The sequence below is a fragment of the Hemicordylus capensis genome, chromosome 6 (genome assembly GCF_027244095.1).
Source record: "Hemicordylus capensis ecotype Gifberg chromosome 6, rHemCap1.1.pri, whole genome shotgun sequence".
Lineage (NCBI taxonomy): Eukaryota > Metazoa > Chordata > Lepidosauria > Squamata > Cordylidae > Hemicordylus > Hemicordylus capensis.
In genome coordinates, this window is record NC_069662.1 from 43,248,307 (window position 1) to 43,274,049 (window position 25,743).

A 25,743-nucleotide genomic window follows, 5' to 3' on the forward strand; every position below is an offset into this window, starting at 1 on the left:
GAAGGATGACTCTCACATACCAGGCCTCCTCCGCTTCTCTCCAAATACATGATTCTTCAGTAAAGCGACCACCAAGTGGGATCCAGCCACTGAGAAGTATTCAGAAGTTGCCGTGAGATCCTCCGTCATCTTGTCTTCACAGCCAGTTCCGTCACATTTCACTAAGATAATAGCCTGGAATGCATTCAAGGCAGCTGGAAGGCTGGCAGAGAAACCACCTCCTGTGTGGATGGATAACATCTCTTTGAAGGAGGTGCCAAGAAGTCAATTTGTGCTGTTCCGCCGGACGCCTACCAGTGAACTTTGCTGGTGGGATGAGTTGGTTCCCTGTATCTCCCCAATACCGCGCAGTTCCAAGGACAGGGATGAGGGAAGACACAGATTCCTATTACAGTCAGTGGTGGAGCCAGCCACAGCCTCTGATGTCGTAGGGTCAAGCGGTCATTTGGCAAATGAATAAAACCTTGGTGCTGGGACACTGATCTCGATTAATCCAGTGTAATCCTCCTTTAAAGACAGCTTCTATGTGGTCACCAACTGGCAGACCCTGGGCGAAATGTACTCTCTCTTCCAGTTGTAAATGGAGAGGAAGAAAGGTGGGAGGGGTGTGGGAAGTGGGGACAGCTGCCGTGGGACTTCTTAGTTGCCAAAAGAAGAGGCTTGCAAGGACAGCCTGGGAGGTTCCTCAGACGGGTAATAAAACTGGTCAGATTCAACAGGACTGAAATTTTGTTTTGAAACTGTCACAATATTCAACAGAGGGACACCCACTAGTCTAGTGCTTTTCAACCAGTGGTACAATGACCACGGATGCTACCTCAAAGTATGGCAGGTGGTACTTGGCTATGTAGGAACATAGGAAGCTGCCATATACTGAGTCAGACCACAGGTCCATCTCACTCAGTATTGTCTACCCAGACTGGCAGCAGCTTCTCCAAGGTTGCAGGCAAGAGTCTCTCTCAGCCCTATCTTGGAGAAGCCAGGGAGGGAACTTGAACCCTTCTGCTCTTCCCAGAGCGGCTCCAACCCCTGAGGGGAATACCTTATAGTGCTCACACTTCAAGTCTCCCTTTCATATGCAACCAGGGTGGACCCTGCTTAGCTAAGGGGACAAGTCATGCTTGCTACCACAAGACCAGCTCCACATCAACAATGAAGATTGTTCTACATGTGTGTGAAGTGCTGCTGCCTCCAGAGGACCCCGCATAGAGTTGCCATACCCCCCGAATTTGGGTTTCACCCAGATTTTAAGCAGCCCACCTAGATTCTCCCGGACTCCAGCTTTTATTAAAATAAAAAGAAAAGCTAAGCTCTAGCCCTAGTAGAAGCGGAGTTATGCAGCAAAACGTGCAGGCACTATTCTGCTCAAAAATTATTTCCAAGCCAATTTACATAATATGCAAATCAGGCACCCGGATTTGGAAAGCCCGAATATGGCAACTCTAACCCCGCAGTGCAGCTCTGCCCGACCCAGAGACCACTAGAAGTGGAGATGGCCGGGGCAGCAGTGTGTGCCAGCCAGGAGTCAAGACCCTCTCCTCCAAAAGAGGTGCAGTCTAGACAAGAAGAGGAGGAGGACACCGAGTGGAGGAGAATCAAGACAACAGCAAGAGCTGGAGAGACCTTTCTCTTGCTGCAGGAACCACCGTTGGACAAACAGCCAATTCCTGCACACAGCAACTGCCCCTGGAGTCAGTGTTTCTCGCAAAAAGGGGTTCTTGCCAACAACAGTACAAGGTTGAAAAGTTCTCCAATAGTGCACAGGATGCAAACACAAATAGACCAAGAAGAGGGCAACTCCTTAAAAAGGGACCCTGGGCTCATTCCAATGATGAGAAACAGTGTAGGAGAGCATGGTGTAGTAGTTAGAGTGCTGGACCAGGACCAGAGAGACCCACGTTCAAATCCCCATTCAGCCATGAGACTTGCTGGGTGACTCTGGGCCAGTCACTTCTCTCTCAGCCTAACCTAATTCACAGGGTTGTTGTGAGGAGAAACTTAGCTATGTACACCACTCTAGGCTCCTTGGAGGAAAAGCATAATAAAAACCATTTTTTAAAATAATGTTAAAAAAGAGAGTGTTCCGCCCATGTTCAAGAGGTGTCCGCGCTCCTGTTTTCTGAACATGTGTGAGCGAAACACAAGGTAGGAGGTGCTGGCAGTGATCATCAGCTAGCCACCCAATGGGCAGGAGGGCTTTTCCTTCTACCCCATTCAGCAGCTGAGTACAGCTTTTGGGTAGGATGGAGCCCTCCTACCCAGGGCAAAGCTAGCTGACTATCACTGCTGACGCCCCCTACCTTGTTTTTCCCTGGCACAAAATCAGAAAATGGAAGCGCAGACACCTCCCAAACTTGGGCAGGATGCTTGTCCTACCCTATTTCTGATCGTGTGAATGGGTCTCTTATGTTTTATGGCCAACATCCTAATGCTGCACTTGCATAAGAGTGCCACAGTAACTATTTGTGCTAAGTCTAGGACTTGTGTTCCAGACCAGGACGGAGCAAGCACAAACATGACTGCACTGAACACAAGGTGTTCAGCCTGTAGCACACCTCATATGTTTTGCAGTGAACTTTTGTGCAAGTGTGCATTTTGAAAATCCCCATGATTTAGCACAGCAACACAAACTTCTTGCACTAGTGCAACTTGGCACAAGCACAAAATTGCACAGGCGCATGTTAGGATGTCGGCCAATATGTCATTCCAGGAAAATGATATCAAAACATCATATGCAAAAATACACATAAAAACAAAATTTGCCTATGACAAAGTGATATCCAACCATTATAAATTCTAATTTGCGACAAGGGAAATTAAACAGCTGCAAAGCATCAGGATAACCAAAATATTATTAATAAGCAGTTAAGTAGTTTCCAATACAAACATGCCAATCCTGGACCTTAAACATGCCAGGAGAAAACAGCTCAGTCTTATAATGTGCAATATCATAGCCAGCGTGGTGTAGTGGTTAGAGTGCTGGACTAGGACCGGGGAGACCCGAGTTCAAATCTCCATTCAGCCATGATACTTGCTGGGTGACTCTGGGCCAGTCACTTCTCTCTCAGCCTAACCTACCTCACAGGGTTGTTGTGAGGAGAAACCTAAGTATGTAGTACACTGCTCTGGGCTCCTTGGAGGAAGAGCAAGATATAAATGTAATAAATAAAATAAAATAAAATAAATATTCTTCCCAACTCCAATGGGAGGTTGATCCACTGTCCCATTTCAAACTAGTTCCTTCTTCCTCCTGGCAATTGTAATGTATGTGGTCCCATACTGTATGATGCACCTTGCGTGTTGAAATTAGCACTGCATTGCATGGGCTGCTATAACCCTGTAAAAAAGGCTACATGTATTTCTTGGCCATACCATATGACTGCAGAATTACTGAGTACCAAATTCACAATATGAGAATCTCAGTCTTCCTAAAGCTCTTAAAAATGTGAAGATGGGTTTGCAAGTGTGTGGGTATATACCTGGTTGAAATCTCAGGTCATTTCTAGAAGCTCTGGCTTTTCTGCAGGGGCATGCAGGGTCCCCTTTGCTAAACAGGGTCTGCCTGCACTGTTCCCTCTAAGGCGTGCGCATGTGCTCACGCTCGTAAGTTCTTGGATATCCGCTCAGTTCATTTTCGATCCCACTCAGGTTGAATCAGGATGGCCCCATTCTGAATGCAGGTGCGCACACACTGCCTTTATACTGCTGCCCAGAACAAAACTCATTCCGCACAGAGATGAAAAAATTGAAGAGGGACCACTGTCAGCTTGGTTTGCTTGTGGATGGGCGAATACATGTGAGTGCTATCCGCTGTAAGATATTGCCCCGAGGGCAGGAGAAAATGAATTGAAGCTGGGGATGGTGGTAGTTCAGTAACGACTGCCTACCCCTGCCTTAGGGAATGGGCCCATAGCTCAGTGGCAGAGCATCTGCTGGCATATAGAAGATCCTTGGCATCAACACAAGGTAGGGCTGAGAGAGACTCCTGCTTGAAACATTTGGAGAGCCGCTGCCAGTCCATACACTGACTGGCAGTGGCTTCTCCAAGGTTACAGGCCGGAGTCTTTTTATTTAATTGATTGATTGATTGATCGATCAATCGATCATATTTTTATACCACCTGATATGTATATCTCTAGGCGGAGAACAAAATTTAAAATATTTACAAGTTACAAATTAAAATACATGAAATAAAAACAATAGAATAAAATTATTAAAACAAGTTTTATAAAATGATTAAAATTATTAATTCTAATGAAAAGCCTGAGAGAACAGGAGGGTCTTGTCCTGAAAACAAACAGAGAAGGAGATGCTCTTATTTCAGCAGGAAGCTTATTCCAAAGCCCTGGGGCAGCCACAGAAAAAGCCTGGTCCTGGGTTGCCACCAAATGAGCTGGTGGCAACCATAACTGGACCTCTCCAGAAGATCATTAACAGGCGGCAGGGATTATGACAGAAGAGGCGCTCTTTCAAATAGCCTGGACCCAAGCCATTAAGGGCTTTATAGGTAATCAGAACTTTGTATTTCACCCAGAAACATATTGGCAGCCAGTGCAGTTCTTTTAGAACCGGTGTTATGTGATCCCTTCGTGTTGTCCCAGAGACCAATCTGGCTGCCGCATTCTGTACCAATTGTAGTTTCTGGACGACGTACAAAGGCAGCCCCACATAGAGAGCATTAGTCAAACCCGGAGGTTACCAGCATATGTACCACTGTTTTAAGGTCATTCATCTCTAGAAATGGATGTAGCTGACGTATCAACCAAAGCTGATAAAAAGCACTCCTGGCCACCACCTCCACCTGAGAAACCAGGGAGAGCTTTGGATCCAGGAGCAAAATTTGCCCCTAGAAATTGTGCATATTCTTTGGAGTGAGGAAAGTGGCTGCCTAGGGCCACAAATACCCCATGGGCAGTATCTGTGATATCAATATAAGAATGGTCACAAATCCCTCTCCTAAATTTTGGTGCCTTCATGTCCTGCATAGTTATTTGTCATTTGTCATTAGTATTACTAGCAAAAGGAGAATCGTTACACAAAATAACAAGTATAAATGCAAATATTTATTTTTATACAGGTTAAATGATTTGTTTTTCTTGACAAAAAATGTGCATTACTGTACCTTGGTACAGAATTTTAATGTTTGCTACATATAATTCCCACTTCATCTAAGTACATGCAAATAAACATTATTTTTATACAGATATCCTCCCCTTCCTCTCTAAAAGAAATACTACCCCCTACCCCTGTTGCTGCTGAGAAAGGATAGTCATTCCTGCTCAAAGAGATTTTAAACTCCCACCATCACCACCTCCGTTTACTACATCCAGGCTTCATCAGAATACTCCCATACCTGGGAAAAGTCCTCATTGCTGCCACCTCAGGGATGAGATCATCTCATGCTCTTTTACACTATCCCATCACAAACAATAGCTGGACTAGTCAGCCCTAGAAGCCTATCAGATTTCACACTGTTAGGAGAGGGTGTGGGAGAAGATACCTACACACTGTGAAATTTATAAAAGTGGAATCCTCTCCCTGGTGAATTCTTGGGCAACAGCTTCCTTTGTCAAGCATCTGATGCAGCAAATGCAATGAAAGCAAGGGATTAAAAAAAGAAACCAATTAGCAGCTGGATTGAGCCCCTGAACCTAAGTGGGAGAAGCAAAATGAACAAGTCTCTTGATCATCACATATTTCCCCAGGAGCCTCACAAGGGGAAATGGATTGCCCTGGAGGCTGCCAGCAGTCTAATTCATGCCTTCCACTTTCAGACTGTCAGAGTTAAGTTCCCACAGCAGATCAAGTGTGCATTCTTCCATCTACATCTGAAGCATATCTATATCTACTGGCTTAGGGGAAAGCCGGTTACACACTCCTCACTCACGCAAGTGGTGGGATGTCTAGGGTGGCAGTGCGACAGGATTTAATTTATTTGGGAGAGCATTGGAAATGCGCTCTCTCTCTCTCTCTCTCGCTCTCTCTCTCTCTCTCTCTCTCTCTCTCTCTCACACACACACACACACACACAGACACTCAAAACTCTGATCTCAGATCCTACCCTGCCCATTAAGGAGACTTCATTCCCAGCTATTAGGGTGGGGGGGGGGAAAACCACACATATTTCCTAAAGCAAACACATAACATGTGGGCATCTTACATGTGAGTACATGCATACACTTAAAAACACCTGTGCACATAACTGGGAACCCTGGTTTAGTCAGGAATCCTAGACCTGAATACATAGATGTTAAAGACACATGTACATATTCACCACCTGCTTGAGTTTTCTATTAATTTGTGGAGCTGTCCTTTGTTCAAACAAAGATTAGAGAAGAAGGCATCTCTTCATTTGCCATCACAGAATAGCAATTTGCATACAATTCTGCATGGAGATATACTCCCATCCCCTTCTCCAATTTTTGCTACTTCCCATCACAAAAGTGAAACAGCATGTTTGGTAGCCTGTTGGTAGCCTATGGTCTGTTAAATGGTTATAGACTGGTGGAGGCAATTTTAATTTGATATAGCATATTTCTATTTAATGGATATTTCACTTTTTAGTGTTGTTACCTGCTCTGAGCATCTCCTGCTGTCAGGGATGGTGTTGCAGCTTAGTGGTAAAGCATCTGAGAAGCTTACACATAAAAGTCTCAAAATCAATCCCTGGCATTTCCAGGATTCTTGCCTGAAGCCCTGAAAAGCCATTGCCAGAGTCAACAATACTGATGAGCTAGAGGAACCGATGGTCTGACTCAGTATATGGCAGTTTCCTGTGTCTCTATGACCTGAGACTTGGGCTCAAATTCCTGCTAGATCTTGAAGTTCACTGTACAACCTTTCACTGTGCGCATGCGCAGAAGCCCGAAATTGCCCACTCTGTGTTATTTGCGAGTAAGCCGGGCTTGAGGGAGGACCTCTTACGCCGCCGTCCTCCAGTGCCCGACCTCACCTCCTGTGATGGTTTGGGAGGCGGGCGGAGCCTCCACCACTACACAGTGGAATTTTTAAAGTTGTGTGTGTGTGTGGGGGGGAGAATTAAGTTTCCCTCCAGATGCCGCTCTCCAAGAATTGCCGCCATAGGCGGCTGCCTATATTGCCTATGCGGTAATCTGCCATTGACCACAAAGCTTTCCCCTGTAGCTCTTTACTTGGGCTGTTCCTGCTGTTTAAGATCCTGGAAAATTCTGCCTCTTCTTGGGAAATATGCACACACACCATCCATGCACAGGCAGAGTGAGGCATAGCATGGAACATGCTGGCCAGGGATTTGCCCTGTTGCCTTGGAAACCTGATCAGCAGGCCTAAAGGACCAGATGTGCCTTCCCTTGACTGCACTCCCTTGTGTGGTTCCAAAGCTGACATCAGGGCACATCTGTAAAGGACACCTTTACACTTTTTCTCACTTTCTGTTTGCTGCAGGTGACACCCTCCCCTTGGCCAATTCCTACAGCTGCTGGGATTGCACAACTGGATGGTCTTCTCTGTTACACAGAGAAGACCAAACGGCTGTCTCTGTTACACAGCATGCTTTGTGACAGCTGGTTCCAACTCTAGAGGTGGCATGCTGTTCTCCTCTTCCAGAGCTGTGAGAGGCTCTACTTTGTACAGATGACTCACGCTTCTCCCTGCCCCACATGTGTTCTCATATTCAAGGATTCATGGCTGGTCTTATCAGGAAGGGGCAGGAAGCATCTGACTTTGGAAATCAGATTCCAGTGGGGGGCACCATTAACCTGCCTGCCTCCAGCCCCTCCCTCTCCACTGACTTCAACATACAACACACTGCAGAGCAGAGCTGGGCATTATGCACTTTTTGACTTCCTAGTTCAGGTGCCAAAATGTCTAATGCTGACACTGGTGAGATCTGAGAGTCCTGCTTTGCAGGTTACATTGAGAGGGGCTGCCTCGGGCGCTTCATTCTCCTTCCTTCTAAGTCAAGCTCTTGAAAGAAGTGGACTGGACAAGAGAGCACAGGCTGCAATCCCTTTTAGCAGTAAGTGGAGAGGTTCCCCAGGAGACAAGGCAAACTCGAAAGGATTCCCTGAAGGCAGAGGCTGTCTTACTCCTGGACTTTGTGGCCAAAGTCCAGGGCCTCCACACCCCATGGGGGCCTTCAAATCATCTTTACTCTGTCCTGGGTGGTGTGGTTTGTGCCCTCAAGAACCTACGGGTTAAAAAATGATGCTTAATTCATGGGGGGATGGGCAGGTCCAGGCTCCAAAGTTATCTAGGTGCACCTCTGCCTGAAGGCAGAAAGTTGAAAACCACTTGCATAGGGGGGAAATCTTTCCATTTTAAAACACATGCCACCAGGAGTGTAGGGAGCTTTGCGGGGGCCAAAGTCTGACCAGTGGCTCTCCCACCCCTTGGGTGTTCTTTTGTGTGTGCAAAGCATGCATGCGCCCCCAAGCCACGCCCCCTGTGTCTGATGTCAGATACAGGGGGCGGGGCCAGTACAGAGAATGGGTCTGTCACAGCCCCTGCATAGTTTCATTTCCCCTGTCAGCAGTTGGTGGAATTGCTGAAAGGGAGCTCCTCCTCTCCCCTCCACTGACAGGGGAAATGAGGAAATAAAACTCCGCTGGGGGTGTGACAACCCTATTCTCTGCACTGGCCCCACCCCTTCCCTCTGACATCAGATGCAGGGGAGAGGCTGATGCCTGGTAGGGGGAATGGGAGAGTCCATTCCTCCTCAGGCAGCATGAAATGCTGTCTGGAGAGGAGGGGGTGTGCCTCGTGCTCCCAGCCGAGCATGTTGCTTGCCAATTGAGTGCAGGAGGGAGCAAGGGGGAGCCCTGGCCAAGGGCAATGGGGAGCCTTGGGGCTTGGGGGGGCAGACTCTTGAGACCTGGGGACAATTGTCCCCCCTTGCTCAATAGTCACTACGCCCCTGCATGCCACCCTAGGATGGTGGGACTGCTACAGAAGCTGTAGTCTGTAAACACATGCACTTACAAACACAAACACACACACACACACACACACACACACACACTTTGCTCCCACACTGCTAAGGTGCTGGTATCTGCAGTCCATTAGAAGCAGAATTAAAATGGCGATTCCACACAGCATTTAATGCAATACTGTTTCCATTATGACATTCTAGCAATGCCCCCATGGGCAAGATCCTACCATATTTTTTCTTAGAAGTCAGTCCCAGTTAGCAAAGCTAACCCATTTCTTCCTGTAACTGTTCCTTTATTGCCCCTTTCGTTTACAGCAGCTAATTCCTTACTTACTGCTCACTTTCCACAGCTGAGGCATTGCTGAATTGTCCCTGAATTAGTCAGCTCCTGTTCCGTGTTGTGCGGGGGAGCGGGGAGAGACGTTGATTACTGGTTTCCTCTTTGGAACCAGAGCAACTGTTCATTATTGTTTTTTATTGGGTTTTTTAATGGCTACAATTGCAAAACTGCCAAGTGTTGAAACTTTAAAAGCTGACAGTTTACTGTAGTATTCTGAGCACTCTGTTCCTGGCTCTGCCTGCTTCTCTCTTATTCTCTTTCTCTCTGGGCACTTCCAAACAGAGGGCTTGTTTGCACTTATTTCCACACCACATTGAACTGAATGCAGAAGAGAAATTGAATGCCCACGTGGAGCAGTTCTTGTGGGCTTCTTTCTTGTAGTCATATTACTATTTTCCATCCTCAGTAGGGGGTAGAATATTGCCAGTTTGTGGTCTGCCCCTGTTCCCATCTCCCCACCGTGTCCGCCTTTCTAAAAAAAAAAAAAAATGACTTCTGTTGTTGAGCACTTCTGATTTATTTAACTTCTTCAGCATTTCCCTCCCCATCCTCGCTTCTGCCAAGACTTCTGTGGAACTTGGAAATAAACAAACAAAAGGAGAAAAAATGTTTGATGTAATTTTAAGTGCCTCTTGCTCTCTAGACATTGTTGCTGGTTGTTAATTAATCACTTCCTGAAATAACGTCCTCCCACAAGAAGAAAAGTCCGCATTCATGACTTGGCTGCAATCCTATGCACACTTTCCCAGGAGTATGTCCCACTGAACATAATTGAACTTACTTTCAAGTAAACATGCATAGATTGTGCTGTTGAGACCACTCTTTTGCTCCTTTATTTAAACTGAAATTACTGCTCTTGCACTCTTTCCATGTATGTGTAGAATACAATATAGAGCTAATACTGCTGTTATTTTTGCTTTGGCCACAGACTATAACGAGAAATCACTACATTGCTTTTTTTTTTTTTGTCAGTATGGAGACTGCATGGATGGTAGACCCTTGTGGGGCCATTATATCACTCACGTCTATGTATTTATGTATGTATGTATGTATGTATGTATTTATTTGAATTTCTATACCGCCTGATATAGAAATCTCTAGGCAGTGTACAAATTAAAACATAATATAAAATATAAAACATTTACAATTCATAAAACAGGTAAAAATCACAATGGATAAAAACACATTAAAATTAAAATTTCAGTTAAAAGTCTGGGAATACAGGTACGTCTTCAGGGTCCTCTGAAAAACAGACTGAGAATGAGATGCTCTTATTTCAGCAGGGAGCGCATTCCAAAGCCCTGGGGCAGCCACAGAGAAGGCTGGGTCCTGAGTTGCCACCAAACGAGTTGGTAGCAACCGTAACCAGACCTCTCCAGATGATCTTAATAGGCGACAGGGTTCACATCAGAGAAGGTGCTCTCTTAAGTACCCTGGACACAAGCCTTTAAGGGCTTTATAGGTAATAACCAGCACTTTGTATTTCGTTCGGAAACATATTGGCAGCCAGTGCAGTTCTTTTAGAATCGGTGTTATATGGTCCCTTCGGGTAACCCCAGAGACCAGTCTGGCTGCCGCATTCTGTACCAATGGTAGTTTCCAAACTATATACAAAGGCAACCCCACGTAGAGTGCATTACAGTAAGTCAAGCATATAGGTTACCAGCATATGTACCACCATTTTAAGCTCATTTGTCTCCAGAAATGGACGTATCTGGCATATGAACCGAAGCGGATAAAAAGCACTGCTGGCCACTGCCTCAACCTGAGCAACCAGGGAGAGTTTGGGATCCAGGAGCACTCCCGGGAGCACTGAGTACTCAGCACTCACATGTCAGGCAGATGGGTGTGTGCGGTTCTGTGCATGCACACATTAAAGTTTTGAGGTGTGACATTTGCCATTTAAATCACAACGATCAGAACAGGCAGGGCTGGAACGTTCACACACACATACACACCTCTGACTAGCATCCTAATTGATTTACAGCCCTACTCCAAAACTCATCATTCTCCTCTCTGTCACCTTCTTGGGAGGAAGCCCCATTAACAGCAGTGAGACTTACATCTGAGAATGCATGAATGGGAGCAAACGTTTGTTTTTAAAACTACAAATAGGGGGATAGAAGAGCTAATATTGATAATAATGACCTCCTTTTATTTTCTGCAAAGGACAATGACCAGAAGTAGCAAAACTGCAGTCAGGTGTAGAAGACAGAAGAGGGGAAAGTATGCCCTTTGGAGGCAATCCTCCAAAACATGACCACCTGCACAGAAAAAACCACTCCTCCTCAGACCGAGACAAGCTGTGCTGCCATGCCATTCCTTATTGTGCAAGCTGCTCCACTAGCATTATTAACTCGAGAAAATGCAGCAACAAAAAGACATACATGTTCAACAGGAGTCGGGCAAATTCCTTCTGGAATGCAGAGAATGTCTTCTGGGCACTGCAGAAAACTCACTGTAAGGATCAATGTTTATGAGGGGGAAAGGCAGTTGTGCCCAACCAGGGTACATCCTCCAGATGATGCTGAACTACAACTCCCAGCATCCTCAGCCACAAAAAAATATAGCTGGGGGTGATGGGAGAGTTGTAGTTCAGCAACATCTGGAGGATGTACCCTGGTTGGGAACCACTGGAATAAGGGGAGGAGAGCTGGTCTTGCCGTAACAAGCATAAATTGTCCCCTTTACAAAGCAGGGTCTGCCCTGGTTTGCATAGGGATGGGTGACTGCAAGTGAGCACTGTCTGCTGTAAGCTATTCCCCTTAGCGGATGGGGTCATCGCTCAGTGGTAGAGCATGTGCTTGCATACAGAAGGTCCCAGGTTCAATATCCCTGGCATCTCCAGGGCATCTGCCTGAAACCTTGGAGAGCCACTGCCAGTCAGTGTAGACAATACTGAGCCAGCTGGATCAAGGGTCTGAGTCCATATAAGGCAGTTTGCTATGTTCCTAAACCACTGCCTGGAAAGGGGTTTTCTCTCTTTTTGTTACTGGGTACACAACCTGTACTCTGCCTAGCTGTGATACATTTGCAACTGAAAGCCTGCATCTGCAACTATCTGTGGACAATTAAAATCACCACCTCCCAGATTAGTATCTGGGCCAATCCTATAATGTCCCAGGTGGGACACGTGCACCTTGTCCATTGCCATGGCTGCTCTCCTTCTCCTTTTTAGCTTTTGCAATGCATGAGGAGTTGCTCCCCTCCTCACATCCGCCTCTCACACTTACTGCACTTGAAAAAGAAGAGGATGGAGCAAAAGAGAGCATGCGGAGGAGAGGAGAGTGGTGGGCTAAAGCAGGGTTTCTTAACCTTTGGCCCTCAGATGTTGCTGGACTACAACTCCCATCATCCCCAGACATGGCCTTTGTGGCTAAGGATGATGGGAGTTATAGACCAACAACATCTTGGGGCCCAAGGTTAAGAAACCCTGGGCTATAGCATTTCCTGAGAGATGTCCCTGGTGGATTAGAAAAGCTGTGAGACTCACTGCAGGATGCAGCTTAGGAACCCAGGGGACTGGAGCTGGGCTGAAAACACAGTTTGCATGAATATGGCCTCCACTGAAAATGTGGTAGAGAAACTGACATTCCAAGTAGACATTTCAGGCATCCCAGATAGGTTTCCACAAGTAGTGCTAAACGGGGGAGGGCAGGGCACAAACACTGGGGAGTGGGGTCAGGTACCCAGAATAACTCTGGTCTGTTCCAAATTTTGGAGCAAGGAGGACAGAGTCTCATTTGCCCTGAGATCTGAACATTCTGGCAAGCAGGATCAGAGGCAGACCTATCATGAGGACAAGTTTTGGTCTCAGGTGGCAGATGTTGACAGCCATTATTGGTAGCAGAGTGGAAGACAGACAGATGTGACCACGGGGCACAGTCTACCAGAAACGCTGTTGTGCAACTTCCACTCACTGCAATGGGTTTCACTCTGGAGAAATTCCTGCTAGATGAGAATATCCTCCTCCCATGTTAATAAGTGGGAGAGAGTTGTCATTTGGACGTTCTACTCTCAGCACCAAAATTGTGTTGGGTTAGCCCTGGGCTGAATTTCCTGCTTACTTACTTACTTACTTGCAGTATTTATAAGCCACTTTGCAACAGGAAGTGCTCAAAGTGCCACACGAATGTAAAAAGACCATTTATTTCATAAAGGGACAATATCAAACCATACATATTTCATTTTTTTGACTGCAACTATATCTTAAGGGTTATTTGATGCTTACATGGCTGTATTAATTGAATTTATTTCGCTTGTAATTTTCAGAGGGCGGGGAAGCACAATAAAAACAAAACAACCAATTCGAGCAGGATGGCCTAAGGTGCTACCTTGTCCCATGCTACTGATTGGTTCCAACCCTTGCAAGTTTTGAAAGTGGCACGGGGTGGGGGGGGGAGGGAAGGTCGCCAGCAGCCTCCTTTTCTCTCCTCCTGCAAAGAGCTGCTCCAATGGCAGCTGCAGGGGGCAGCCTGCTGCCCTACGAGTGCCTCAGTAATCTAGTACCTGAGGTGACTGCCTCCCCTTGCCTCATAAAAGGGCTGGCCTTGACTTGGAGAATAACCATAAACAGTCAGTGTGAACTGTAAATTGATCCTAAACTGAAACGGAATGCTTGTCGGAATAAAAGTGTCTTTACAGAGTCTCAAAAATGTATAGGAAGAGGCTGTGCACACCCCCAAGGGGGATCAAGTGCCACAACTAAGGTGCCGCCACAGAAAAAACCCTAGTCTGTGCCACCGCCAAACATACTTCTATAAAAGGTGGGACATGGAGCAGAGCACCTGTTGTGGGCACCTACATATAGGAGAAGCAGTCCTCAAGAAACTTAGGATCGTAAAGGACTTTATTTATTGTTATTTCTTTTATTGTTAAATTTATATATTGCCTTTCATTAAAACAATCCCAAGCTGGTTCACACAAAAATTAAAACAAGACTATAAAAATCACACAATTAAAATATAAGCTAAAATATAAAAACATAGCTCTGACTAAAAAGATTTAAAATACATAAGAACAGACCTGCTGGATCAGGCCAAAGGCCCATCTAGTCCAGCATCCTGTTTCACACTGTGGCCCATCAGATGCTGCTGGAAGCCACCGGCAGGAGTTGAGGGCATGCCCTCTCTCCTGCTGTTACTCCCCTGCAACTGGTACTCAGAGGCATCCTGCCTTTGAGGCTGGAGGTGGTCTTTAGCCCTCCAACTAGTAGCCGATGATAGATCTCTCCTCCATAAAGTTATCCAAACCCCTCTTAAAGCCATCCAGGTTGTTGGCTGTCACCACATCTCATGGCAGATAATTCCACAAGTTGATTATGCGTTGTGTGAAAAATTACTTCCATTTGTTGGATTTCCAACAAATTTCTTAGATTTCCTGGCAATCAATTTCATGGGATGACCCCTGTTCTAGTGTTGTGTGAGAGGGAGAAGAATATCTCTCTATCCACTTTCTCCACACCATGCATGATTTTATAGACCTCTATCATGTCTCCCCGCAGTCATCTTTTTTCTAAACTAAAAAGCCGCATGTGTTGTAGCCTTGCCTCATAAGAAAGGTGCTCTAGACTCCTGATCATCTTGGTTGCCCTCTTCTGCACCTTTTCCAGTTCTACAATGTCCTTTTTAAGATGTGGTGACCAGAACTGTACGCAGTACTCTAACTGTGGCCACACCAAAGGGCATTATAAGGGCATTAGAATATTAGCCGTTTTATTTTCAATCCCCTTCCTAATGATCCCTAGCATGAAATTGGCCTTTTTCACAGCTGCCACACATTGAGTTGACACTTTCAACGAGCTGTCCACCACGACCCCAAGATCCCTCTTCTGGTCAGTCACTGACAGCTCAGATCCCATCATCGTATACTCCCATCAGCGCAGATCTCATCAGTGTATACAAGCATAAAATAACCATACAAAATACAAAGAAGCAGCAGTAGAGACAATCATGGAGCCTGGGTAAAAAGCCAAGATTTCACATGCTTTCTAAAAACTGTGATGGAGACTGAGGAGCGAATAGCCACCAGGAGAGCATTCCAGAGCCTGGAGGCAGCAACAGAGAAGGCCCTGTCCCGCGTGAATGACAGCCAAGCCTCCCTTAATGTCAGCACCAGGATCAGAGTCTCCTCAGATGACCTCATCATCTTTATCTTTAGAGAGAACAACCAGCACCTTGAATTGAACCTGGGGCGGGGGGGGGACCTGGGAGCTAGCACAGGTCAATCAGCCAGGAAGCACACGATCCCTATCTTGAGCACAGCAGTCTGGCTGCAGCATTTTGGACCAGCTGTAGTTTCTGGACTGGTGATTGTTTCCGATCCTGCATCACAGATCAACATGTGCAATCCAACAAAGGGCCTTGAATGAGTTGTGTAAGTGAGCCAAGCCACATGTTGCAAAGAAAAATAAATGTTTAATCCTGCCCATTATGAGAAGCTATACCGAGAGAAACAGATGGATGCTGACTTTCATTTAGGAATACCCCTGTCCCTAACTCTCAGATGGAGGCAGACCCTGGAGCTTTTACACACATGGCTTTTAGTTCACATCTGCTCCGGAATGGATGGTGCGAGTTCAGATATCCACCGGATATACCCCCGAAGTCGCAGTGGACTATCAGGGACCGGTTCACACATGATTTTGGTTTCCCTCGAATTAGGGCTGCACATTCTAGCTTAGCCCAAATTATGTCCAAGGTAAAAAAATTCCTCTATATTCAGCAACTTGGGACGGGGGGGACGCGAGGCTTCTGGTATGTCCCTACACTTCTCTGCGATGTGTGCAGGGGCCATTGCCAATAAATTGGCTTTTTTCAGAACTCTCACTTTTGTGTGTGTGTTTTTTTTTTAAATATTTGCTGGGTAGATTTGCAGAACGCCAAGAGTCAGCAGAGGGCACTGCTTGGCAACTTGTTTCACCGGTCTTCCGCAAAGAAGGCTAGTTTGACAGCTGTGTTCCTTATTGGCTGCTCTAGGGGCAGCAAGCTGGGCTGAGCAACAGCTCCTCTTGGGTTTTGGAGTTCCTGTCCATTGCATAGAAAGAGTTGTAGCATTTTCTGGGCACACTGAGGTTGCTGGATGCAGCCACACACAATTGCTCCGTTCATGACACCACCAGCACATCTCTCTCTCTCTCTCCCCCCACCTCCCTCTCTCTCCTTAATGTACCACCTTCTTTCATTCTGCTCCTGTAACAGTAAATTAGGTTTTTCTTGCCACAAAATGCTTCTCTTTCACTGCTGAGCACTCTCTAAACCTTCCAACACTGGCATTTTTTAATTAGTTTCTCCTCCTCTGCTTTTCTGGAGCAAGAGAGTGGAACCTGGAACAGACGCGTGGATGACAAATGCATGCCTAGAAAGAGGGAGCAGGAACCCACTGATGACAACAAGCCTCCGGACAAAGAGAGGGAGGGTTGTGGGTATGATTAGTTATAATAGAAGGACTTTGCTCAACAAGACAGAACAAGATGCACTGGAGCTAGAGCAATTAGCGGATCATTAGCTCGGGAGCCATGGCAGCAAATTAGCCGCTGAGGAAATGGCTGGATTGCACTGGGAGGGAAGCACAGGCACTGCTGCTGTTTTGGAAATACAAGGCAGCCCATAGGAAACACAGGAACATGCCACCTACTGAGTCAGACCTTTGATCCACCTAGCTCAGCATCGTCCGCTCTGACTGGCAGCAGCTCTCCAGAGTTTTAGGAAGTGGTCTCTCAACTCTTGGCCTTTCCCCTCACCCCTGCCCCCCTCCCAATTTATGACAGCATGATATAGGCAAAGCACTCTAATTTTAGCTAAGTGCTACAAAAGTGTTGTTGGATTCCTTTCTGGTAGGCATCTCACGCCTCCTCCTCTGGGATGTGATTGGCTGGAGAAAAAACTCGGAGTAAGCTGTGGGAATGCACACAGGAAAAAGATCTGCAGGGAATGTGGAGAGGAGATGAGCCTATGTGAATGGTCTATTGAATCCCCCGAATTAAACAGATACCATGAAGACATGTCTGGATAACTCCCAGGTGCTGTAAGTTTCCTACCCAGCAGTGATTGTCTCATGGCGTGAAATGCACATTAAATCCTTGCCTCTGCCTACCCTGGACCTCTAAGTCCCACCCCTGCTTCTGGCCTCATTCTCTTCCTCACCCTGCTTTGGTCTTCCTGATGAATTGCAGTCTTCTTTCAAACCTGCATGTCGCTTAGGGTAACAATTAATCCGTTGGATGTTTAAAATGCTCACCATTTTGTCAGGATTATCCCGATTAACCCAGAATTAATCCCGATCTTGACGTTAACAAGATTAATGTTAAAATCGGATTAGCGGGTAAACCGTACCCCCTTGGCTAATATGTGTGGGGGGAAAGCAAGGGGATGGAAAGATGGAGGGTGCATCTGGAAGAGACACACTGGGCTGCCCCAGAGATCACACCGGATATGTGAAGAAGCTGAGCTGATGAGAGCAGAGCAGGGAAGAGAGCTGGTCTTGTGGTAGCAAGCATGACTTGTCCCCTTAAGCTAAGCAGGATCCACACTGGTTGCATACGGGAGACTAGAAGTGTAAGCGCTGTAAGATATTCCCCTTAGGGGATGGAGCTGCTCTGGGGAGAGCATCTAGGCTCCAAGTTCCTTCCCTGGCAGCATCTCCAAGACAGGGCTGGGAGAGATTCCTGCCTGCAACCTTGGAGAAGCCGCTGCCAGTCTGTGTAGACAATACTGAGCGAGATGGACCTATGGTCTGACTCAGTATATGGCAGCTTCCTATGTTCCTGTGTTCCTAGTTCATGCAGATGAGATCACCAGTCATGTGCTAGGAGCTGTACAGAAGTCCCTGGGTAGATTACACAACCTGTGATAACACCGAAGTCCTCAACTCACCGCACATTTCCACCTCTCGATTTCTTCACACATTCAAGGAGTGAATAAGGGCCACTTTGCTCATGATGAGAGTGAATGGAGAGACGTTTTCTTTCTTTCTCTCATAATACCAGGATTCAGGGTCATCTAGTGAAATGGGTTGACAGCAAGTTCAGGGCTGACAAAAGGAAGTCCTACTTCACACAATGCGTATTGAGCACAATGCATTCTTTAGCACATGAGGCAGTGATGCCCTCTAACTCAGGTGGCTTCAAACAAAAGGTTAGACAAACTCACAGAGGAGAGGTCTATTAATGGCTCCTAGCGACAGCTAAATGAAACTTCAATCTCCAGACGGAGAATACCTCTAGCTGAAGAGAGACAATTGTATGAAAAGGCTTGAAGATAGTTTGAGAGACGCTTCATAGGGACATAGGAAGCTGTCATATACTGTCAGACCATAGGTCCATCTAGCTCAGTATTGTCTACACAGACTGGCAGCAGCTTCTCCAAGGTTGCAGGCAGGAATCTCTCTCAGCCCTATACCGCCCCCACCCCCATTACCTGATGTGCCTTGTAATCCCCCATCCCTGAGTTACGGTACTACCTTCATATACTTCATAACCTTGTGGGTTTCCAAATCCTTGTGTGTAAATCTTTGTAGATATATGATGTACAAACAACCACTTTGTATATAATTGTGCTTTGGCAACATACTGTATGCTTTGGTAGTTTGTTGGTTCAATAAAAAAAATCTTGTCCTATACAAAAAATAATTTAAAAAAATCTTGTCCTATCTTGGAGATGCCAGGGAGGGAACTTGGAACCTTCTGCTCTTCCCAGAGTGGCTCCTTCCCCTAAGGGGAATATCTTACAGTGCTCACACTTCTAGTCTCCCATTCATATGCAACCAGGGCAGACCCTACTTAGCTAATGGGACAAGTCATGCTTGCTACCACAAGATCAGCTCTCCTCTCTTCTCGCTTCAGTTCCCATTGTGTACACATACACACTTCTTTTGTTCCACTGTCGCCTCTGGCTAACAGGTTTTGCAAGTTTTAAAAGCAATTTTTAAAAGCCTGCCATCCCTGCTTACAAGAGTTAAAATGATATCTTTTACGCCACGTTTCATTCTCTAAATGAACAAACAAACAAACAAACAAACAAACAAACAAACAACAAACCCCCATCATGTTTCAAGCCAAGGCCTGATCATTCCCAAGTGCCAGCTCACCATGGTGCCAGTGTTCCCTGTAAGAGGGAATCCCAGAAGTTGTTGAGGACAGCTCCCAGAATACCTAGCTGCAGCGGGCTTTGGCTGAGGATGCTGGGAGTTGTAGTCCACAACCTCTGGGATTTTCTGTTAGAGGGAACACTGCATGGTGCCTCGGCCAAGGAATGGACGGAGGTGACCAGGAAGAGGAGTGAGTGAGCAAAGTGGGGGCAGATTGCACCCTCCTCCTTCTGGTTGTATCCATCCATTGCCTACCTGAGCCAGAGAGAAGAGACCAGGAGGAGGATGGAGCAAGCAGGAGGCGACAAGCAGGGGGCGGAGTCTGTCTGCATCCCCCTGCAGCAGTGGGCATTGCTGGGACAAGTTGCAAGTCTGTCTTCCACATGGTGAAGAGGACATTCTGTGGGCGGGGGCAGTGAGCCCACTCCCCCTATCCTCAATAGGGCAGTCTGGTTCCTAGTTCTTTGTGGGGGTGGTGGGAGGGCTGCTAGAGCCAAATAAAAACTGTCAAGGCCTGTCTCAGGAGCCAGTTGCCAGATGCTGGGGCCAAGCAATGAGAAATGATTATCTCAATATTATTCTACTCGTAAACTTTCAAGGGTATCTCGTTCATTACTTCTGGGAGTGCTGGGATAGATGGAATCTTAGTCTGATCCGTTAAAACTATCCCTAACCAGCGTAATTCAATCCCTTCAAAAATCAGCCCAAAGAAGAAAAATATAGGCACCAGACCACCTCCATCTCCGTGACATGGAAGCTTTTGCCCATAATCTCGTGCATAAGGGCTGATCAGGATAAATGTATTCTTCATCTGTTCTGAGGCACTCTTTGTTTTCTCATTAAAAGGCCAAAACAGATTCTGGGGCTGGTTTAGATGAAGCCCTAGTTGCCACCCTTAGCAAAATGCAACCTTTCTTTTCATTGCGAGGAGGGGGGCAAATTCTGTAACAGGCAGCAGCCACTGCTGTAGCATAGAACTCACAGATGTTATTCGAAGCTGCCGGCAGGCCTGGCCTTCAGAGTTCTGGCTGCATTTTGGCAGAGGATTATAGCCACTAAGCCTGCTGATATTTGCCTGACTCATCAGCACAAACATCTCTGATGCGTACGGTGCCAGTTCCGCAAACTCCCCAGCTTGCCAGAGGAGTGCAAACAGATCTTAAAGGTACAAGAAAGCTGCCTCCTCTGAGGCCTTGGCACACTCATGCTTCACCGTTATCATATGCTGGTAGCTAGGGCCAGCCCAAAATACTGTGGTGGTTGATCCAGAAAATCCAAATGGCATTCCCTTTCTACTATTCTGTATGGTGCAACATCTGTTATGAAGTTCTTCTGTGCAAACATCATTAAAACAAATAAGAGTCACATTTCAGTGAAGAAGTGTTCCTCTAGGCATGGGCGGAATGCATTTTCTTTATCACAGGGTAACAAAGGCAAGCTTTACCCACATCTGGGATTCACGGTTCCATTAGGGCTTAGCTACAGAACCTGTTGGCAATGCCAGAGTTCAGTTGGAGACACATGATGAAACAGTGAAGAAGGGGGTGCCTCTGAGAGACATACAAAGTACATTTCCCTCAACAGAGGGTAACCACAGTTTGCAAGCAAACTTCTGAGAACATGGGAGGTGGGGGTATGCCTGCAACCAGTGGCATTTGCTTGCAGTCTGGAAATGGATTTATTTAGAAATTACCGGCTAAGAATTTAACATCTATCTGAAACACGCACACACATCCCAAGCTGAGGAAATAATTGACCAAGAAAACCCTTCGAAAAAGAGCAAAAAGATGAAAACTCCCAACAATCTGAGCAAACAAAGGAGATGATGGGTCTGGGATTTTTTTGATTTTTTTTAATGCACACAATCCTCGTGTCCCGCATCATCTTCCCTTTGGTTGCTGGGGCTGCAGTTGCTATGCTCCCAAAAGGTCACTGGGTACCAAGCTGGACTGGATGACAGATTAAGGAATCTGCAATGGGACAAAGGGAGCAGAAGTTCCTCTTGACAACTGTGGCCAAGGGACTGCAGGTGGTGGGTAGCCAGATAAGCTGTGTCATCTGACACAGAGCTTCTGTCAGGCAATGAAGTAGGAGGAAGAAGCACATATTTGTGAGAGCAAAGAGGGATGGGAATTATGTGGCTAAAACTAGACGAGATGCATCACGAGCCAAGCTGGGTCGTGCAGAATTGTTCCAAAACAGATTTAAAGTGAAGCATGAGCCGGTGGGGAGCATCCGGACTCCTTCCTTGCCCACACTTTCCCTTGCAAAACCATGTTTAGCTCATTTTTCTGGCAGAGCAGGGGTGGCCTGAGGCATTGTGGGGCTTTTAAACATTGGTTTAAATGCTATTATTTTGTTTTTAGTTGCATTTGATTGTAAGTTTAATGTGTTTTTAATTGTATGTTTTATTTTACTATTTATTATTTTATTTTGTGAGCTGCTCCGAGAACAATTGTTATAGAGAAGCCGTACAAATAAAGTTGGTTATTTTATCATCATCATCATCATCATCATCATCATCATCATCATCATCATCCCAGTGGTAACTGGCGCCCTGGGTGCAGTTCCAAAAGACCTTGAAGAGCACCTCAACACCATAGGGGCCACAGAAATCACCATCAGCCAATTACAAAAAGCAACTTTACTGGGAACAGCCTATATTCTGCGACAATATCTATTAACAGCAACAACATTGACAATAAAATCCAGCCATCTCAGGTCCTTGGGAAGGACTCGATGTCTGGATAAAACAAACCAGTCAATAACACCTGTCTGACTGTGTAAATGAATAAATAAATAAATAAGTGGCATCAAATGCTGCCCCTTGCCTGGTGGGGTTCAGCACCCTTTCAAAACAAACCCTTGCAAGGGAGGAGTGAAGATTGCCAGCAGCCCCCTCTTCTCTCTTCTCTTGCAAGGAGAGGGAGAAGGGGCACTCCTTGCAAAACCTGCAAAGGTCAGATCTGTCCAAACAGATGCTGTAGTAGCAACAGCCGGGGGCATCTTGCCACTGTGACTGCCTCAGGCTCACTTCACAAAAGGGCCACCCCTGTGGCAGGGTTTCCTTCTGGCCTCACTGAGAGGAAAAACAGCTTTTAAAACATATATGTGCATGTGCGGGGAAGCATGAGTGAGGGAAGGGTTCCACTCCCTCCTGCCCACTCTGCACCTGCAAGGCCCCCCACCCCACTTGTAGCTACTGAATCTGGACACGTGGGCCTACTGCGACTGCTTCTAGTTTGGCCCCAAGTGCTGGCCTCAAAGTGGTCTCCCAAGCACTAACATTCTGGAATAGAGATTTGGATCCCAAGCTCCATTCACAATGGACAAAGGTTGCATCTTCTCTAGACTTGGGTAATAGAGATTAGCTACCCCGCTGTATACTCTAGCCGGTCAAAGGTACAAGCCCACTTTAATGCTTGCAGGTATTCCAATCTATGTTAACAATTGTGAGTACAGAACATATGAGAGAGAGAGAGAGAGAGAGAGAGAGAGAGAGAGAGAGAGAGAGAGAGAGAGAGAGAGATGAGCACAAGGGCATGATCTTCTTATGTGCAATCAGAATGTTTTGAAAAATATTGCCATCAGCACCACCAATGGTTGGGTTTGCTTTTACCCACTTTTCCAAACTGCCAGAGGTTTTTAAACCCCTTTCCATTCTTTTTCTTCAAAATTTGGCAGTTCTCCAAACAGGCACAGAAGCACAATTCGCAATTACAAATCATTCTTACATTTCTAACATTGTTGACATAGTGTTTGATCATGCTTAACTCGTTTATCCCCCCACAACCACTTCACAGGGAAGGATAAGCGGAGAAATGGCGAGTCACCCACAATCACCCAGGGAGTTCCAGGGGCTGAGCAGGGATTATTCTGAATCTGGGTTCCCTTTCATCCAAATCCAACACTCCAGCCATGGGCTCTCCAGTGCAAATATGACATCATGAAACATGACACTGCATCAGGTCACAGACACCTTGTGCTCTACCATTTAAGAAACTAGTCCCAAATGCATCCCCTGTCCTGAAATCCTTCCCTCCTATACCCAAACATTTCTAACTGCACAAAACACTCAGATTCAAGTCTGCCACAAATATCTTGAGCAGAACATGGCATCAGATGGAAATTCCTGTGAATTTTTGAAAAAGCAAGTTTCTAGTCCTTATGGTTACAGAGCAGAAGGGATTGAAAAGCCATGCGGGCCAATCATGTAACAAGGAAAGGCCACCTACCTCCCTGGCTCCTAAAAACCACTTTCAACAATAAAATAAAATAAAATAAAATAAAATAAAATAAAATAAAATAAAATAAAATAGAGAGAGAAGCAAATCTGTCCAGCCTTATTATTATTTATTTACACAGTCAGACAGGTGTTATTGACTAGTTTATTTTATCCAGACATCGAGTCCTTCCCAAGGACCTGGGAAAGCTGAATTTTATTGTCAAGGTTGTTGCTGCTGTTACAGATATTGTCGCAGAATATAGGCTGTTCCCAGTAAAGTTGCTTTTTGTAATTGGCTGATGGTGATTTCTGTGGCTCCTATGGTGTTGAGGTGCTCTTCAAATTATTATCTTAAAATAATAATATTATTATTTTGCATTTATATCCCGCTCTTCCTCCAAGGAGCCCAGATCGGTGTACTACATACTTAAGTTTCTCCTCACAACAACCCTGTAAAGTAGGTTAGGCTGAGAGAGAAGTGACTGGCCCAAAGTCACCCAGCTAGTATCATGGCTGAATGGGGATTTGAACTCGGGTCTCCCCGGTCCTAGTCCCCGGTCCCTTAACCATTTCTGCCTCCCTCCTCCTCAGATTCTTATGATGACCACAGTATGCTCATGTAATGCATCTTTTAAAAAACAAATGACAGCAGGGAAAGAGGGGCAGGGGAAGATATACATGGCATTTGTAAAATTATACATATACTTGAGAAAGTGGGTAGAGAGGGGTGTTCTCTCTCTCTCTCTCTCTCTCTCTCTCTCTCATAGCTCTAATTTAGGCTGAAATTAATTGGATTCAGGACAGACAGAAAATGCTACGTCTTCAAACAATGCATAATTAATGTATGGAATTCATTGTCACAAGATGTAGTGGCAGCAATTAGTTAGGTGATGTTACATGGGGATTCGACACATTCATAGAGGATAGGTCTATTAACAGCTATTAGCCATGATAGCTAATTAGAGTCTCCAGATTCAGAGGCAGTAAAAATCTGAATAGTCCACCCCGCCCCCCAACCCGCCATTAAAAAAATCCCTGCATGTAAACAACTAGCATGGAGGATGCTAGGTTGGAACCCTTCTCTCTCAGGCATGCTTTTCTATTAACAAGGAATATTCTGTTTGGGGAGCAATCCATCACGCAAACCCCACACCTATGGTCTGAGGTGGTACTGCCCAGATGCAAATTTGCTACCTCAGTGAGAACTTGGCCTTTTATATGGAGTAAGAATCCAGTTCCAAGAATCCAAATATAACCTCTTCATTACCCCAGCTGCTCTGTATTTATAGGTAGCCTGGAAGCATATGTCTGCACCAGAATTCAGCATATCCTGAGAATGTCAGCATTCATTTAAAATAGAAGCAAGTCAAAGACACAATCTGGCTATTACACACACATACATACACACAGGAGCCAGGGAGTACAGGTGCATGGAAAGTATGCAGACTTTGATCCCACAATCACAGTTCCTGCAGGGTGTCCCATACGGGAGTATGCGTGTGTTGCAGACCTTACTGGAGATGGTTGCATGATCATGTCTTGGCTCTCTGGAAGAAGCTGCAAGAGGGTCAGGCAACTCAATGCATAATGGCCAACTGAAACCCAGAGATGCACCTAGGTAGTTTTGGAGCCTGGACCTAAAGGCCTTTGGAGGCCCCCTCCCCTGCAAATTAAGCATCATAATTGGAGGGTGATCACACCATCTGGGACAGACTAAAGAGGATTTGGAGGCCTCCAGGGGCTGTGGAGGTCTTGGACTTCAGTCCCAAAGTCCAGGGGTAAGACTGCCTCTGATGAAACCTGAAATCAGTGTGCATTGGTTGGGACAGAAAGTCACAGCATCTAAACCACAGGGTGTGGCCTGGTGATGTGGCCCAGTCCCCCAGCATGAGATGCCCACTAACATGACTCCCTATGAGAAGGGCTGTCATCCCCACCCCTGTCAGCACAATAGCTCAGTGTCGAATTTGACACCCCTTAGCAAGGAACGTCTACTTCTCCAGCTTTGCCTCCACATTGATGTGAAAGAACAAATGCACACTCTGTGTTGCATTTAAGCAGAAAGGCAGCTTTGAAACAAAACCTCTGCTGATGTGTCCTTCTCATCTACGTCCTCCCAAGCCCTGACTCTCAGTCCACCAGGAATGAGGTAGAAGAGCCTCCACCTCCCTTGAATGCAAGCCA

At 46.0% G+C, this 25,743-nt stretch overlaps 1 protein-coding gene across 23 annotated transcripts in view; it reads right to left on the reverse strand.

Moving 5' to 3' along the window:
* SRCIN1 (SRC kinase signaling inhibitor 1) overlaps nt 1–25,743 on the reverse strand; it is a 402,584-nt gene that overhangs the window by 139,034 nt on the left and 237,807 nt on the right. The window contains exon 1 of one of the 23 annotated variants that reach the window (XM_053259965.1): nt 18,122–18,248. The exons of 21 other annotated variants lie outside the window; for them this stretch is intronic. In XM_053259965.1, the coding sequence (XP_053115940.1) occupies nt 18,122–18,154 (33 nt within the window). In that variant the 5' untranslated portion in view covers nt 18,155–18,248. Of the gene's footprint in view, nt 1–20; nt 222–18,121; nt 18,249–25,743 lie in introns of those variants that run through there. One more of the 23 variants, XM_053259966.1, reaches the window with a different exon arrangement.